General features: G+C 40.8%; 1 protein-coding gene across 4 annotated transcripts in view; it reads left to right on the top strand.

The window, feature by feature from the left end:
* The window catches only part of frmd4ba (FERM domain containing 4Ba), a gene marked incomplete at its 5' end in the record, with an annotated part of 90,423 nt that overhangs the window by 31,386 nt on the left and 42,578 nt on the right, over window positions 1–16,459 (top strand). For all 4 annotated transcript variants that reach the window (XM_084317725.1, XM_084317724.1, XM_084317723.1 and 1 more), the window contains 6 exons: window positions 7,876–7,941; window positions 8,830–8,924; window positions 9,461–9,553; window positions 10,334–10,418; window positions 12,313–12,369; window positions 12,697–12,719. In XM_084317725.1, coding sequence (XP_084173851.1) covers window positions 7,876–7,941; window positions 8,830–8,924; window positions 9,461–9,553; window positions 10,334–10,418; window positions 12,313–12,369; window positions 12,697–12,719 — 419 coding nt within the window. The remainder of the gene's footprint in view (window positions 1–7,875; window positions 7,942–8,829; window positions 8,925–9,460; window positions 9,554–10,333; window positions 10,419–12,312; window positions 12,370–12,696; window positions 12,720–16,459) is intronic.

Genomic DNA, 16,459 nt, shown 5'->3' with positions numbered 1-16,459 from the left:
TATTGTGTTGAGTTATGTTGTGTTGAGTTATGTTGTGTTGAGTTATGCTGTGTTGAGTTATGCTGTGTTGAGTTGTATTGTGTTGAGTTATGTTGTGTTGAGTTGAGTTATGTTGTGTTGAGTTATGCTGTGTTGAGTTGTATTGTGTTGAGTTGTGTTGAGTTATGTTGTGTTGAGTTATGCTGTGTTGAGTTGTATTGTGTTGAGTTGTGTTGAGTTATGTTGTGTTGAGTTATGTTGTGTTGAGTTATGTTGTGTTGAGTTATGTTGTGTTGTGTTGAGTTATGTTGTGTTGAGTTATGTTGAGTTATGCTGTGTTGAGTTGTATTGTGTTGAGTTGTATTGTGTTTGTGTTGAGTTGTATTGTGTTTGTGTTGAGTTGTATTGTGTTTGTGTTGAGTTGTATTGTGTTTGTGTTGAGTTGTATTGTATTGTGTTGAGTTGTATTGTGTTTGTGTTGAGTTGTATTGTGTTTGTGTTGAGTTGTATTGTGTTTGTGTTGAGTTGTATTGTGTTGAGTTGTGTTATGTTGTGTTGAGTTGTATTGTGTTGTATTGAGTTATGTTGTGTTGAGTTATGTTGTTTTGAACGAGTTGTGTTATGTTGTGTTGCATGTGTATTTGTGCTTCTGTGAGGAGGCCGTCTGCTGTGATGAGTCACACAGCCTGTTTTAACAAGGGTCTGTCTCCAGCACATATGGCCGTCATTAGGAAGCAGCATGACCAGCCTTTTGATCTCTCTCTCTGTCTGACTGAAGTTGCCTTTGAAATGCTCCTTGTTGCTGCTGGAACACCTGAATTATGTCTGTTGTGGCTGTGTGCTAACCATCTACTAACCTTTATGGCGTTTGGATGTTCCATGCAAGTGTTTCATTGGAAATTACCACCAGTTTCCTTCAATCTACAAGACTCCAGTGGGAGAATGCCTTGTGATAATAGCAATGCAGAATGTTTGTGCACTACCTTAAAGGGGAACTATCTTATAAATGGCCTTTTTGAGTGTTTAGCATTGTTTCCTAGCTATGTGAACTTATATTAATATGATCTATGTCTCAAAATTCTCATATTGGCGCATTCTTCCAATTCTCCTCTCACAATATTCACCCTCACTGAACTGAGTCATTTGAAAATGTGTGCGATATGTGATGTCAGAAAGACACCGCTGCATGTTAATGTTCAGGCGGAGCCGGCACGGCGCAGTGGTTTAGGAGCCCAGGCTCAAAACGGCTCGAGATCTTGAGGTAGAAAAATGCTGTTTTTGAGGACTTGATTAGAAATACAAAACAATGAATAAAATATTTATATTACAGAGGTGTTCCATAGACTCACAGGAATTGTGTAAAAGTGCCCAAATAGTGAAAGAAATAGTAAAATAGTTCCCCTTTAAACACTGTGTTTATTTGCTGAACCGTCACTTACCATCATCATCATCATTTCCCTCACCATTCTATTTAAATCTGAATAGGATTAGACATCAATTACGGGGGAGTGACCAAGGTTGAATGGGGACTGAGGCTTGTATCTCTCGGGTGAGGGAGGGTGGTGGTGGAGGAGGAGGAGGGCACGGCAGAGGTTGGAGGGTCTGGTCAGGGCTGCTGGGTGGGTCTTGCTAAAGCCTGTGTAGGTCAGTGTTTGGGGGTCATGTGAAGGGAACACCTCTGGGACTCCGCGTCCATAAAGGCAGGGCTTCAGGGGGGATGACCTCCCCCGTCATGGCCGTTACGCACCATCTGACCTTCCTTTTAAACACAGTGAACCTCTCTCCTCCACCGTGGCCTCTCCTCAGCTGGTCGGAGGCCAATGATCCCTGTCACCTTTTTTTTAAATAAATGGTTATAATTGTCTTTAAAGACCTCTGCTATAGTGCCACTGTGCTGGTGGTGTGTGTGTGGGAGGCTGATATAGAACAAGTTTGAATGTTCTATATCCACATCAAAATACATTATTTTCAGCCCTAAATGTCTTATGAATACATTTGACATTGGTTGTGTGGGCGAGCTGAGCGTCCCAGGGATTGTGAATCACGTTGAGGTATAGTTCTTAAGTCAGATTTGAAGGTGTATCTGTAAGTGGGGGCTGTGTGAGTACTGAGTAGTAGGGTTGGGTACCGTTCACATGAACCAGTTCCTGGAATTCGGTGTTGGTACCCAACGGTACGTTTTTTTTCAGTATTTAACTCTCTCTGTAATAAGAAACTGATTTATTTCAGTTGTAAAACACAAGTCCAAACTTTCTCAATTTCAACATTGTTATTTATTTTGAACAATTATTGTTATTACACACCACACAAAATAAATCACATGATCATGTTTTTAAATGTTTAAATATCAACATTATCTGTCCATCCTCAGTATATATATATTATCAAACTTCTCTGACCTCGTCTGGTCTTTCCAAAGACCCAAGAAACTGGACAGTAATATATATATTTGTGGAAAAGGCTCCCTCTTGTCTTGTATATTACACTCTTATACTAAACATGTACAGGCGCCGACATTTGGTTACCGATTGATCTAGCGTGAATCTGTACCCGGTAGTACCGATGTAGTTCGGTCGGTACCCTTAAAAGTACAGAGTTCAGTACCCAACCCTATTGAGTAGGGTGGGATCTGAGCTGTAAACTGTAGGCTTTTGTCCAGTTGTGTGTTTTGATGTCATTGGTCCGTAACAATGAGGCATTGATGAATGTACCCCAATCAGGATTGTTGTGCACCGGACAGGCCCCACAATCCTTGAGAGGGTTACTATAGCAACTAATCCCTGCTTAGACAATAGAGCGTGTGTAATCAACAGCCACTAATAATTCTCTCTAGCAAGACAAATCACATTCAATCTAACGTCGTTCTATGAGGTCGGATGGATCTGATACACTGTTGTGAATTGTTACTAGTCGCCGGTGAAGGCTCTTTCCTCTTGTAAAAGTGTACAAAGGACCAATACATTTGCTAGGTGCTAGACAGAGAAATACTTGTGGGGAAAAAGTTGCATACACATCAAAGTGGTAGTAGTACCAATACATAATATATGAATGGCAGACTAGTCTAATGGGCAGACTCTATTTTTCATTTATTTAGAATCATTGAGATACAGTAGGGATGCATCAATCCCAAGTTTTTCAGTCCCCATACAAATACCAATACCTGGGCTTTGGGTATTGGCCGATTCTGAGTACCGATCTGCTCCATTACTTTTAATACATTTAACAGTATAGAAGACTTTGACCGTCATTTTTGGGGTCATTGGAAAAGGATTATTAAGATATAATAAATTGTTCTCCATTGGGGAGAGTTAACATGTAAGAAATGCAGCAAATCATCTCAATTCACTAGATGTGTTTCTTGGCATCAGATTTGAGCAGTGGTGCAGTGGTGGTCCCACGCGGTACCACGCCGTCCCAGCAGCCTATTCTTTAATCCCAGCCCAAGAGTGCTTCCGCGTTTTCCCTGATTGGCCGCGACAACGCCTAGAGCGGCAGAGCGGAAGCGGCGCATAGGTTGCCGCGGCATTATGCAGCCGTAATCCCCCCTGTTTTAACATTGACGGTTAGCTCAACTAGTTCCTCAGCTTGCTGTGGAGCCTGCGGTGCGTTGGTGACAAGTTCGAATCACTTGAATTTTTTTATTTATTTTTTTTTCGTTTAATTAATTTATCATCTCTCTATATAAACGTAACTAGCGTCTGTCTTTCTTTCGCCGGTTAAGTTTAGGCATTCTTTCGCCGGTTAAGTTTAGGCATTCTTTCGGAGTTGGTTAAGGTTAGGGTTAAGTTTAGGCATTCTTTCGGAGTTGGTTAAGGTTAGAGTTTGTCGCAGAGCATGGCAATAGAATGCCTGTCTTTCTTTCGCCGGAGCAGCAGCCTATTTCCGCTCTGCCGCGCGCCGCGGTCACATGGGTGTCGTGGCCAATCAGAGAAACGCGAAGCACTCTTGGGCTGGGATTAATATAGACGCGTCTCAGCAGTTTTCTGAGCAGAAGTACGCGCACAGATGTGCACGCGCACGCACACAAAAATGCGTTGACAACTTTCACTAGACACCTTTTTCAGCTTCTCTATTTCAAGGCAATATTTACAAAAACTAAACTAAAACTAGTAATTTCCTATACAAACATGTTTCCTACTATTTATGCATAATAATCATCTGTTCTGTGCGCACGCGAGGGAACATGTATGCGCATGCGCGTGCACGCAGGCAGTTCTGATATTACGACTGCACAGAATTAGTATTGGGGGAATTCTCAGACAGCGATATCCCTCGATACAAGCCTTAAAGAAGAGTTCTATGAGATACCGGTACCTGGGGGAAATAATGGATTCTGTATGAAAGCAGCAGGTTCCAGAGAGAAAGTTCTAGCACGATACCAATTAGCGTGCCTGCGAGTGAGACGCTTTATCCAGACGTGCAACAATTTTGCCACACAAAACAGTAAAAACTGTGAGGTTTTGGGTGTGAAAAAAAAACCAAAGCAAAAACTAGCTTGTGAAGTGAAATGACAGCTCTGTTGTGGTGCAGAAGAGAACAATAAGTCCTGGCTCAAGTTAAACACCAGACCAGGAGCCTGTCTTCCCGCCCCTGTGGTCGAAACTGGTCGTCAACAACATGACCCTCGCTCTTCGTCAGAGGGAGGCCCGGCTCCTGCTGTTAGGAAGCCACATGTTTTTCACAGTCACAGATATAAACGGCGTCTCCCGGCCGCATTCTTGAGGACCAACCCTGACACGCATTATGCAGAGAGGCTTCCCCCAGTTTAATTATCATGGGATTGTAGCTAAAGATCACCTATGTTATCAACATTGGGATTTGAAAAAACGGGAGATGTATTGATTGATTGATTGAAAACTTTATTAACAGATTGCAGAATGGGTACAGTACAGTACAGCTCAATACATACAATTGTTAAGGGGATGCAGACCAGAGAAAGACTTTCGTCTTGTTTACATCAGGGTCCCCCATTTTCAATTCATCGTAACATATATGACATACAGATAGACAGTACTGTTACATCTATTCATTTATGACAATTATGTATCATAATTAATTTGTTGAATACAATAGGATTTTTATAACGTTGACACAAATTAAGGAATATTTACACTAAGTTCTCTTTTACCTCTTATTTAATTCATTCATTAATTTAATTGTAGGTACTGTTTATATTGTACATAGTCCTGTGTGTTGTATATTGTGTCCTATGTTACTTTTGTGTTTATTGTCTCTTTCTATATACACCGTGGGAAGGGGGGAACGTAATTGAATTTTTCTGTATGTCTTGCACAAATTGGAAAATGACAAAGTTGACTTTGACTTTTAACATGTGTCTATAGTGTCAGACACTAATTGTAATGTTAAAAACGGATACTGCTGTAATATAAAGTGAAATTCTACCATGCCTCAATGTATCAACTTTAAACATACACTAAATGTTAATGTTAGAAATTGCTGTCTTGTTTTGGATGAATGAGTAGAAATGAAAAACGGAAATCTTGTTTTATTAAAGTAGTTTTGACATGTGATATAGATAAAGATATTGTTTCATTGTGTATTGATTAACTTTACATTTGCGCTTCATAACTTTACAAAAGTTATACTGGCACATGGGTCTAATACAGCAATGGATTATAGGTAAATGCAACGTTAAAGCAGTGCCAATGTAAGACTGACTTTACATTAAACAAATGACAATAATATAGTATAAAGTAGGGTATTATTTGGACTAAAGAATGGTGTTGTCTCACCCTACTCGCATGTTGAGGGAGAGCACCATACATTATACACTGAGAAACCACGGCCGAGAGTGAGCTCTCCGGGAACAACCTCACTTTGCCCGACAGTTGGACCCTACTGGTTAGAAAGGTTGACTAATCCCTAACTAACAAACTAGGTTAGACCACCCAAATCTCTGGTTTTATTTAACTATATCTATAGTAAGGTGCTAGCACATGGTTGTGAATATATTGACATGGTCGAAACATAAATGTCTTGATTCGGGGCTTTAACTCATAGAAGGACAAGGAGGACCACAGTTAAAATGAACACCTGTAAATTGTGCTGACTGGGCCAGAATGAGCTTTGGACAATGGAGACGGAATTCTGTTCAAACTATTTAACAGCCTCAGATGAGGAATCCCACTTCCTTACAGGAGAGCGAGATGCTGAACGATTCGATTTGAGTCTTCAACTATAATCACGCTGCTGGTACAGAAGAAGGGGTACGGCATGTGCCTGGTGATAAGGAAGCATTGCTTTGTGTTGAGAGATACAGCCAAAAGATACTGAATATAAAGAGGATGACACGTTCCAGGCTGTGCCAATGGGATGCATGACAATATTATGGAACAGTTTCTGTCTCCTCAGTGGGGCTTGGCAATTCATCAAATCGTTTTTCATCCAGGTAATGTTTTTTTAAGACAGGTTAAGTTTTTGTTCTTCAGTTGAATCATATTTAAAGTTCAAGAAAATCCACCCTTAATGATGTTTCATCAGTGAGTAATCGTGTTATCACAATCTCAATATTGACCTAAATAATTGTGATTATGATTTTTTCCATAATCAAGCATCCCTAAGTGGACTGGACATTTACACATCGTTAACACGGCGCTGTGAGACAATTCTCAGACAAACTTGTCTCACGCTAGATCTACAGGTCAGAAACATTTCAAAATGTTCAGTGCATAGATCACTAGATGTATCGACTTATTATGAGTTTCATGTTAACATTTCACTTAGCAGTTAGCATTTCCTGGATGGCAGTGTGGGCAACTGGGCAATAGCCACAGGGAAGTACGTTTAGAGAAGCCCCCCCCCCCCACCTCCCCCCGTGGAAGAATGTGAAAAGGGCGCTTTGGTGACAAGTTCTGTACAAATAACAGGGCTGTCTTAAATACTTTGAAGCTTCAAAGCTTTGTTCGATGGGCACGGGATTCGAATGGGAAAAAAAAATCCAAATTAAAAAAAATCAAATTTTTTAAATTATTATTATAATTTTTTTTTTTCCCATCTGCAAAATCTTGCGCCTCCAATGCAACGAACGAAGGTTGCAACATAATTATGTAATGTAATGTTGTTGGCTGTGTAACGGAGAGCAGCCGCCCAGGCAGCGCAGCTCCCGACTCATTATTCCTTTAATTAATTAATTAATCCAATCCAATCCAATCCACTTTATTTATAGAGCACATTTAAAAACAACAAAGTTGACCAAATTATAATATATATATATATATTTTTTTTAGGGATGTCCGATATTATCGGCCGTCCAATATTATCGGCCGATATCGACAGTAAAATGTGATATCGGAAAATATCGGTATCGGTTTAAAAAAAGAAAAAAACAATAACAATATTTGTTATATATATATCCAGTGAAATTATTAGTTACCTGAAATTATTCAGTTTTTTGGGGGGGGGAAACCCTGCATATATCGGTATCGGTTGATATCGGTTGATATCGGTATCGGAAATTAAGAGTTGGACAATATCGGAATATCGGTATCGGTAAAAAAGCCAATATCAAGCATCCCTAATTTTTTTTAATCTCGAAGCTTCGAATTAAAATCGAATCTCGGCCCCGAAGCTTCGATTGCCATAAAAAGCTTCGAAGGTCAGCCTCATCAAAGTTAAGTGTAGAAGAAACACGCTTTTTTGTGGAGGGGACCTTTAAGATTGTTGGGGCGGGAGAGGGGGCACCTTGTGTACTCATCCTAGTTGACTCATCTCCTTTTAGAAACATCTCTGTGATAATAATAATAATAATAATAATAATGAATTGCATTTATATAGCGCTTTTCTAGACACTCAAAGCGCCTAAACAACTGAAAATGTAAGGGCTTGTGGTTTTGAAATCGGTCTGTTGCCTAATCCTGTCCGCTGCCTTCCTTCCAGATGACAGAGGGCCGTCTGTGCCAAATACACCTCCTGGATGACAGGAAGCTGGAGCTGCTGGTTCAGGTAAAGAGCGCCTACTTCCTCTCCTGTTAGTCAGGGATGATGACTCACCCAGTTACATAACCTTGGGTTCACCCCACCTACCCAACCTCCAATGTGCAGTTTCTACGTCAAATGTATATACACTCTTTTCTGGACACTTTTTGTATCACAAACAGTACTGTATTTGCAAATCTGGTATGTCATAAATGTATAGATGTAGCACTACTGTCTATGTACGTCATGTGTGTCATATATGTTATGATGAATTGAAAATGGGGGACCCTGATGTAAACAAGACGAAAGTCTTTCTCTGGTCTGCATCCCCTTAACAATTGTATGTATTGAACTGTACCCATTCTGCAATCTGTTAATAACGTTTTCAATCAATTCAATCAATCAAGATTAGGGCAACTAGAAAGAAATCCTCACACTGAAGAGCCATATGACTCAGTTTTTACATTTTCTTTGGACAGCTCATGTATTTGCAGTTGTAAGGTCAATCCAAATCACTTTGTAGTGTGAATGTGATAATTTTACAACGAATGTGTACACAACACTCTCAACTTAACCGTCTTTAGATACTAAAGTTTGAAAACATCGAAAACTACCGTCAGTGGCTTCTGGATGCACAAACGCCATGTTTTATGTAAAAATAAATGGGGTCACTGCTGAGAGAGGTCTGGAAAAATCCACAGTGTAATAAGTTAATAAACTTCAACCCACAAATCAGACCAACATTTTAAATTAAAATGTAAACAAAGTGCAATACTAAGCAGGGCTTTTTCGCCTTAGATGTCGCTGTTTGATGGCATTACAGATTCTACCTTTAAATGGTCTAAATTTGTCCAAATAACTGCTATGCTTCATACTTCAAAACAAAACATCATGTTTTTAACTCTTTCTTTCCAGCCCAAGCTCTTGTCCCGCGACCTGTTAGACCTGGTGTCCTCTCATTTTACCCTGAAAGAGAAGGAATACTTCGGTATATCCTTCATCGATGACACGTAAGTACATTTCCCAACTCTTGCCTTACATCACACACATTTCACAGAAAAGAAAAGATGCATATTGGCTTAGTCGAGTAATAAACATGATGTTAAGAATCCAACACATAGCTGTAGAGAAATGTCTGAGCACCAAAAAAGCTCCCATTCATATATTTTTATTTTTGCATCAAGTGAAGTTTTGAGCACAGATTGATCTTCTTCAGACTTAATCAAAGTGCATCTTTAAGTCTGAAGAAGAGCAATATGTGCTTGAAACGTCATGAAAGAAATGATAACAATCGAATGGAAGCTTTTCGGCATGCTGACTTTTCTCTCCTGCTGCATCTTGTGCTCAGTACGGCACCTGCCTAGACCTGGCCTGGTGGATGTGTGTGTGTGTGTGTGTGTGTGCGTGTGCGTGTGCGTGTGTGTGTGTGTGTGTGTGTGTGTGTGTGTGTGTGTGTGTGTGTGTGTGTGTGTGTGTGTGTTGTGTGTTACTGTGTGTGTTACTGTGTGTGTTACTACTCAACTATGACTCTATCATCTTTCATCAGTGGCCAGAATAACTGGCTCCAGCTGGATCGCAGGGTCCTGGATCATGACTTCTCCAAGAAGACGGGCCCCCTGGAGCTCAAGTTCCTGGTCAGGTGAGTCTCAATACCAGAACTCAATCACTTTCTTTCTTTCTTTCTTTCTTTCTTTCTTTCTTTCTTTCTTTCTTTCTTTCTTTCTTTCTTTCTTTCTTTCTTTCTTTCTTTCTTTCTTTCTTTCTTTCTTTCTTTCTTTCTTCCTTCCTTTCTTTTTTTCTTTCTTGTTATGACATACTTCAGGAATAACATAGTGGCCTGCTTTTGGAACAGAATTTGACTTTTCAGTGATGCAAAGACGGCGTCTTGTCGAGAACAGTGCTGTAGTTCTATGACCTCTATTAGAACATATAGGGCCCGTCCCAATTGGACCCCTAACACTCACACAAGCTCCTCATTGCCATGTTTAAGGTGGTACCAATACTGAGTGAGCCAAATTGACCAAGGGACAGTGTCCTCCACCCTCAGATGCTCCCTCAAAATCGAGGCAATCAAAGTGCTGGCTTTGCTGTCACAGCAGGCATTGCGACAGTAAAACAACCCTACCGCCTTATACTGAGTGTCCCTCTCTGATATGTCACTAATCTTTCTAATTGAGGGTCACTCAAAACGAAGGGGAAGTGCTTAGTGTTCAAATTGGAACAATATATTATACTGCAGCGTAGCCTGTTCAAGGACTTATCATATCCAGCAGGTGGCACTAATGTAACATGCCGTATGTAACACACAGTAGAGAGTCCTGTATGGCTGTTATGGTATTAAAATAATGGGGAAATAGAACTGAGTTTATTGAGTTCAATTATTGTATGAACCAAAATAAATCCCCTAAACTCTTCACAGGTTCTATATCGAGAAGATCACATTCCTGAAAGACAATACAACCGTGGAGCTCTTTTTTCTGAATGCAAAATCGTCTGTGTTCAACGTAAGTGCATACTTTAATTTTTTTTATTAATTGAAATTTCATATAAAGTCTAACTGGTGTCCTTATCTTTCTTTCAGCAATATATATATATATATATATATATATATATATATATATATATATATATATATATATATATATATATATATATATAATATATATTATATATATATAATATTATTATTAAAAAACAATATATATATAAACTTTGCAAGATGTAGTAACCAATAAGCCTTGCCCTTCAGTGTGCAGCCCAGGGCACACACAGTGGTTTCATCCATTGTAAGCTGAAGCATAAGCCAATTTTGCTCTGTAATCTTTTTGATTGGTAATCCCACTATAACAGAATTATTTGCAACAGTTTTCATTTATCTAAAGGACTTACTGTGGGTGGGATGATGGCTGATGGGATATATGGCTCCGCCATAATGGTTTATAACCATTGTATGGATGTGCGATTCAATTATAATATAATAATGATATCGGTCAGTCACATAGTTACCACAGTCACAAAGCTACCATTTATAGCTGAATTCCTTTAACCCTTTCACTACCACACTACCTAATGGTTAACCCTTTCACTGCGACAATACAGAAGGTTAACCCTTTCACTGCCACATGACACATGGTTAACCCTTTCACTACTACACTACAGAAGGTTAACCTTTCACTACCACACTACAGACGGTTAACCTAACTACCCTGTGGTAGTTAACCTTCTGTAGTGAAAGGGTTAAGCTTTCACAGGCCGAGTTTATTTCTAAAGGGCTTAATTCCCTAGAATCCTGTACTTCTTGACTTTGCCCAAATCCTTCTTTTGTTTCAAATATTTAGACACTAAATTCTTGCACACACAACAACGTTTTTCATGGGGGGGGGGTATCCGTCAGATCAAATAGTCTTCTAATCCTCGAAAATATAATTTGACTCAGCACTTTTAGTTTTTAAACTCTGCATAGCTAAACTACAGTAGAACAGTGTTCCAATGCACACAGTAATCCCTCTCAGTCGTGTATATAGTATAGGCTATACCGTCCATACCCCATGCAGCTCTGCAAACCCTGTATAGTAGCCTCCATCGGGCAGGGTATTGGACCTAATAAACGCATTGGAATGAATGAATGAATGAAAACTTTATTTAACAGATTGCAGAATGGGTACAATTAACAATACAGTACGGCTCAATACATACAATTGTTAAGGGGATGCAGACCTGAAAATTAAATCCCCCTGGAATTACCTACTATGATTAAAACCGTGACTGCCTATGAAATACTGACCTTGCTTTGTGGGGCTATTTTATCACTTTATTTTCTATTACAGAGGTTTATAGACATTACTCTCACGTGGGCTGTTAGAATATTGCGTAGACTATTAAGGGAATTCCCTTTTTCTTTTTGCACCGACAACACAGTAGGCCTTTACATCCCCCATGATGGCCATGAAGTTTGATACTTCTGTGATCTTTGTGTGTGATACACAGTGTTGCAATGCGGGGACTTTTTCGCGGGGGGGCGGGCAGACTGGTCACCACGGGAGACGGGAGAGTGTTGAACCTGCTCGCGGACCGTACCATTCTCTCTCTCCCTCTCCCCCCCTCTCTCTCTCTCGTCCGAGTAAATGTTTGACGCAGGCTTTTGTGCGCGTTCTCACGAGTCGTAGTCACCCTGTTTACTGTCGATATATTTCGAAGGTTGATAAACGGGGTATAGTAGACAGAAGTGTGAGAAGCACCCTACTCTCCGCGGCGATGGTTCGGTCGGTAACTGTGGGACGAGGTACGAGGCTGGAGAAGATTTCTCTCTCAAGTCAAGTGTTTTTTGTACGGAACGCGCTACACTTGTGGTTCTTCTCAACCAACCCGTTAATTCTACCCTCTTTTCTCGACTGACAGGAGGCCATCGAAGTTGAGAGCGAGGACGTTTTCAAATTAGCCGCGTTCGCCTTGCAAGTAAGTGGAAATATGAATGCGATGTTTGGTGAGTTTTCATTAATTGTAGCATTCTCATCGGACGTTTGAACGTGTGGACGGGCTCGTGCACGTATGCAGTGCACGCCGCAACGTTTGAAAAGAGCTTGTCTCTAGTCTGAGGTGGTTGGTTTGCAACTTGTGTGTAAGTAACTATTGTTATTAATGATGAATTTACTTTACGGTTTACATCTACTTATAATGTAAATCTCACAAGAGAGAGATTGTTGTACTACTCAACACACCTATGTGAGTACAGTAGGTTATCCGTTTATTGTGCTCCTTAGTGATGGGATGTCTTTTTTTTAGGAGGCCAAGGGAGAATACACAAGGTAAGGCACTATCTCAGATGAAATAAACATTATTACTCACTCATGCCAAGCTTAGAGATGTACACAAACATTAATTCGCTTTATTATTATTATTATTATTATTATTATTATTATTATTATTATTATTATTATTATTATTATTATTATTATTATTATTATTATATATATTTTTTTTTTTACTTTACCTACGCTTTAGTAATTGGACACAGTAAGCAGTGTGTGTGTGTGTGTGGGAGGGTTGTGATGTGGTTGTAATCATGTTATTAACAAGGAAGTGGAGTTGGGAAGCTGCTTGGTCAAAGGCTAGCTCAGTGTGTGGATAGCAGTGTAGTGTCTGTTAATGTTCAACCTCACTGACTCATGTTGGAGTTCCCTTTAGTTGATGATTGTCTCGCTGTGGTACTTTTGACATTGAACCCACCTGGCTTACTGCCATTCACACAATGCAGATATTGGTCTTTATCTGTAATATCAACATGCCTTGTGTGGTATGTTCCCTTTTCAAAGTGTCTGAAGGGAGGGGTGGGTGGGTCCTACATTAGCTGCATGAGAGTTCTTTAGAAAGGCTCTACATTATTTCAGACCTTGTTTGTATCCTTCTCCGAGAGAAAATACTGGCTTTTGGACAGTATTATATGTATGTAATATGCATAGTATTCTCATGGCGTGTTTTGACAGCTCATTGGTGACAGTTATTTAATTATAATCACCTGCTATTTGATTACAAGCACCTGTTGCTTGAGACCAAGATGTCCAATGCTGCAAATACACAATTTGTCAGTCAGACTGTTGGAAGGTTATGATGGACTAGGCAGTGTCTCTTAAATCATTAATCATCACCTCCAGCAGAGCTAATGTTTACGTGGAGAGGCCTTGCTTGCACCAGGAGGCTTGAGCTGCTGAGAAGGGTTTGTTGTTTTTGTTGTTGTCGCTGTCTGCAGGAATGAAGGGAGCCGGCCGTGTAAACACACAGGTCTGAGTGGCCGGGCAGGTTGTAGCAGCAGAACCTGTGTGTTTTTGTCCCGGCTCTGTGCCCCAAGAGGCCCCTGTGTATTATATGGACACAAAGCTTTGTGCTCTGTAAGGAATTGTATGTGTGTGTGCGGACGGTGTGAATGCACACAGTGATATTTAATGCTGAGAATGCAGTTTGAGCCCTCATCATGGTGGGAGATCTTTTGTACCCTTTTCTTTCTTTCTTTCTTTCTTTCTTTCTTTCTTTCTTTCTTTCTTTCTTTCTTTCTTTCTTTCTTTCTTTCTTTCTTTCTTTCTTTCTTTCTTTCTTTCTTTCAAACAAACAAACAAACAGCATCTGCTTGTGCTTGTTTACACTCCTAGTAATGTACAATACAGTACAAACTACAATGTGATATAACATCCCTTTATGTCTTTATCTTTTAAGACAGTTATCATGGTGCTATTTCATTCCAAAATGCTCAATTTTCTTTTACTTTTCTAATACTGCTCCAAGGATTTTTTTTTAATTTAATATGATATGTAATAGTCTAGACCTATATCACGGATGACTGTTGTAAAAATCCATACCTTCGCACAGATCCATGGCGTTACAGGCCACCTTCACATTCGGTAATACTGCCCTGCCCAGCCCTAATCGTAACTGCAGGTGGTCCTCTCCATACCCCATGAAGATTTGTGTGTTTTAGTGTTTCATTTTAGGACTCTTTAGCCCTGAACTCAACTGTAGTCCCTGTGTGGGAGATAATACTTGCTTTCCAGCATGCGTTGGTGTGAGGATGGGCCTTCCTGTGGAAAGACAATAAATGGGAACCTGCCAACAGATCTCTAAAGAGGGCAGGGTTGGGGAGCGTGTCCAACTCAAAGTCTACTTTCTCTCGCTCTCCTCAGGTTGTCTTTTTAGGCTAGTTTACGTCTCTTTAGCTCTCTCTCGTCTCTCCTGGGGTCATCTTTAAGGCTAGTTTATGTCTCTTTCCCCTCCTCTCTGGTGCTTTTCATTTCTACCTTGTGGAAGAGGAAGGGCAGTAAATCCCACTCATAAACCATGTAGCTCCTTCTAGATGGGAGCAGCGCAGGGGCCCCAGAGCGGTGAGATTAGATGTGTAGGAGGAGTGAGGGGCGACCCCTCTTCCAGGCATCCAGCCCATGTTAAGAGGGATGAGGCCAAACTGCTTAGGCTCAGTGCCCCATGGGAGACACTGACAGCCAGCCAGGCGTCTGTAGGGCTCACCACAACACAGTAGTGATGTCACTACGGTGGTCTGAGCCAACCCCCTGCTGGGCACCAGGTTTATTTACGCTATCGTAATGCTGCCTCCTCTTATAGCCCATTTGTCCATCGATCGGGCGGTTTGGTCTTTGTTGAACAAGACTTTATTAGTTGATTAGACCTGTTTTTTCCCATGCTGAATGAGTTATTTCCTGAAGAATAATAAGGCTGGCAGAATATAACAAAGCCTTCCGATTGGCTTACACAGCACACACACACATAACTCAGCGAAGTAAGGTATAGAGGAAAAAAAGCATTGGCACTGGTATCAAAACTTTTCAAACGATACCCAGCCTTATCGATTAGTTAGCAAAGTCTTGTGACTAAGAATTGAGGACAGTGTTACAGTATTGGGTTATTATATTAGATTCAGCAATATATGTATCGTCATTATACAGTACAATGACAAGAAGTTTGGCATCCAACCAGAGTGCAAATGTAACGGTGAAGCGCATTAGTGATATACAATGTACAGGTGATTAAACTGTATAAAATATATAAATTAGTACTAGTACTGGGTGTTTCTATGCTTACGTTAAAATTGCCTTTGTTATCCCAATATGAGTAAAAAGAAATGCACTTAACATGACCAGACGTGAGTTTTGTATAGGCTTCAATGGGAATTGTGTTGCGGGCAATCTTTTACTACCTGCTTTGTACCGTGAGCTAGTATATTCATTTTGAGCTCATTATGCCATCGGTGTCCCAGGTGTGCCACGAAACCAACAGCGGCATTCCACTCCAGATAGCTCTAACTAATTTTCTATTTTCATATCTTCGCCTCCTGTATTTAGGCTACTTATTCATTCGCGACAACACAGGGATCCCATCTGCTCTCTCTCTCTCTCATTGTATTTCCTCCACGGTGACTAAGTCTCAGCCCTCTGGAATAGCTGACGCACAACAAGTATGTTTTCTCCCACACCGTGCTGTGCCGTGCTGGGGCCGGGCCGTGTGTGTAGGCATGGCCCCCGCGCTGCAGGAAGATAACAGACATAGTAATGAATTCCAGATTGCTGACAGGGCAGTGCGGTGGCGGAGTAGATCACCCCGACAACGCCAGGCTTCCAGCGCCCCATAAAACCTACGCCATCAAACTCCCGGCGAACTGCCGTGGCAGCAAAACCCAGTCAGCCTGAGAGAGGGAGCTGCAGGGAGGAGTGAGTCAAGTGGCTGTTGCCGGCTGTGCTTTCAGCCCTGTTTCTGTGTAGTAAGCTGCTTCAAATAACTGGATCATTATGGGCCTCCCTGGCTTGTCAGCTACAGTTAACGTACATTAATCTTCAGGGAATATAAAGGGAGGTTAAATGTGATGTTTGGAAACGGCGAGCCCAGGTCAGATACTGTAGCTGTCTGCCCTAATGAGGTCCCACTCTCACTGGTTATGTGGTGGTTTGTTTTTATGCCGTTGGCAAGTGCAATGGAAGTGGACCAAACCATTAGTAACAGACCTGTTCTACCGACATTCTAAAATAGGCCTCTTTTGTATTTCCTG

Source organism: Notolepis coatsorum (assembly GCF_963971535.1).
Source record: "Notolepis coatsorum genome assembly, chromosome: 6".
NCBI classification, from domain to species: domain Eukaryota; kingdom Metazoa; phylum Chordata; class Actinopteri; order Aulopiformes; family Paralepididae; genus Notolepis; species Notolepis coatsorum.
Note: the sequence above shows the minus strand (reverse complement) of the source record. Positions and strands in the feature narration are given on the sequence as shown.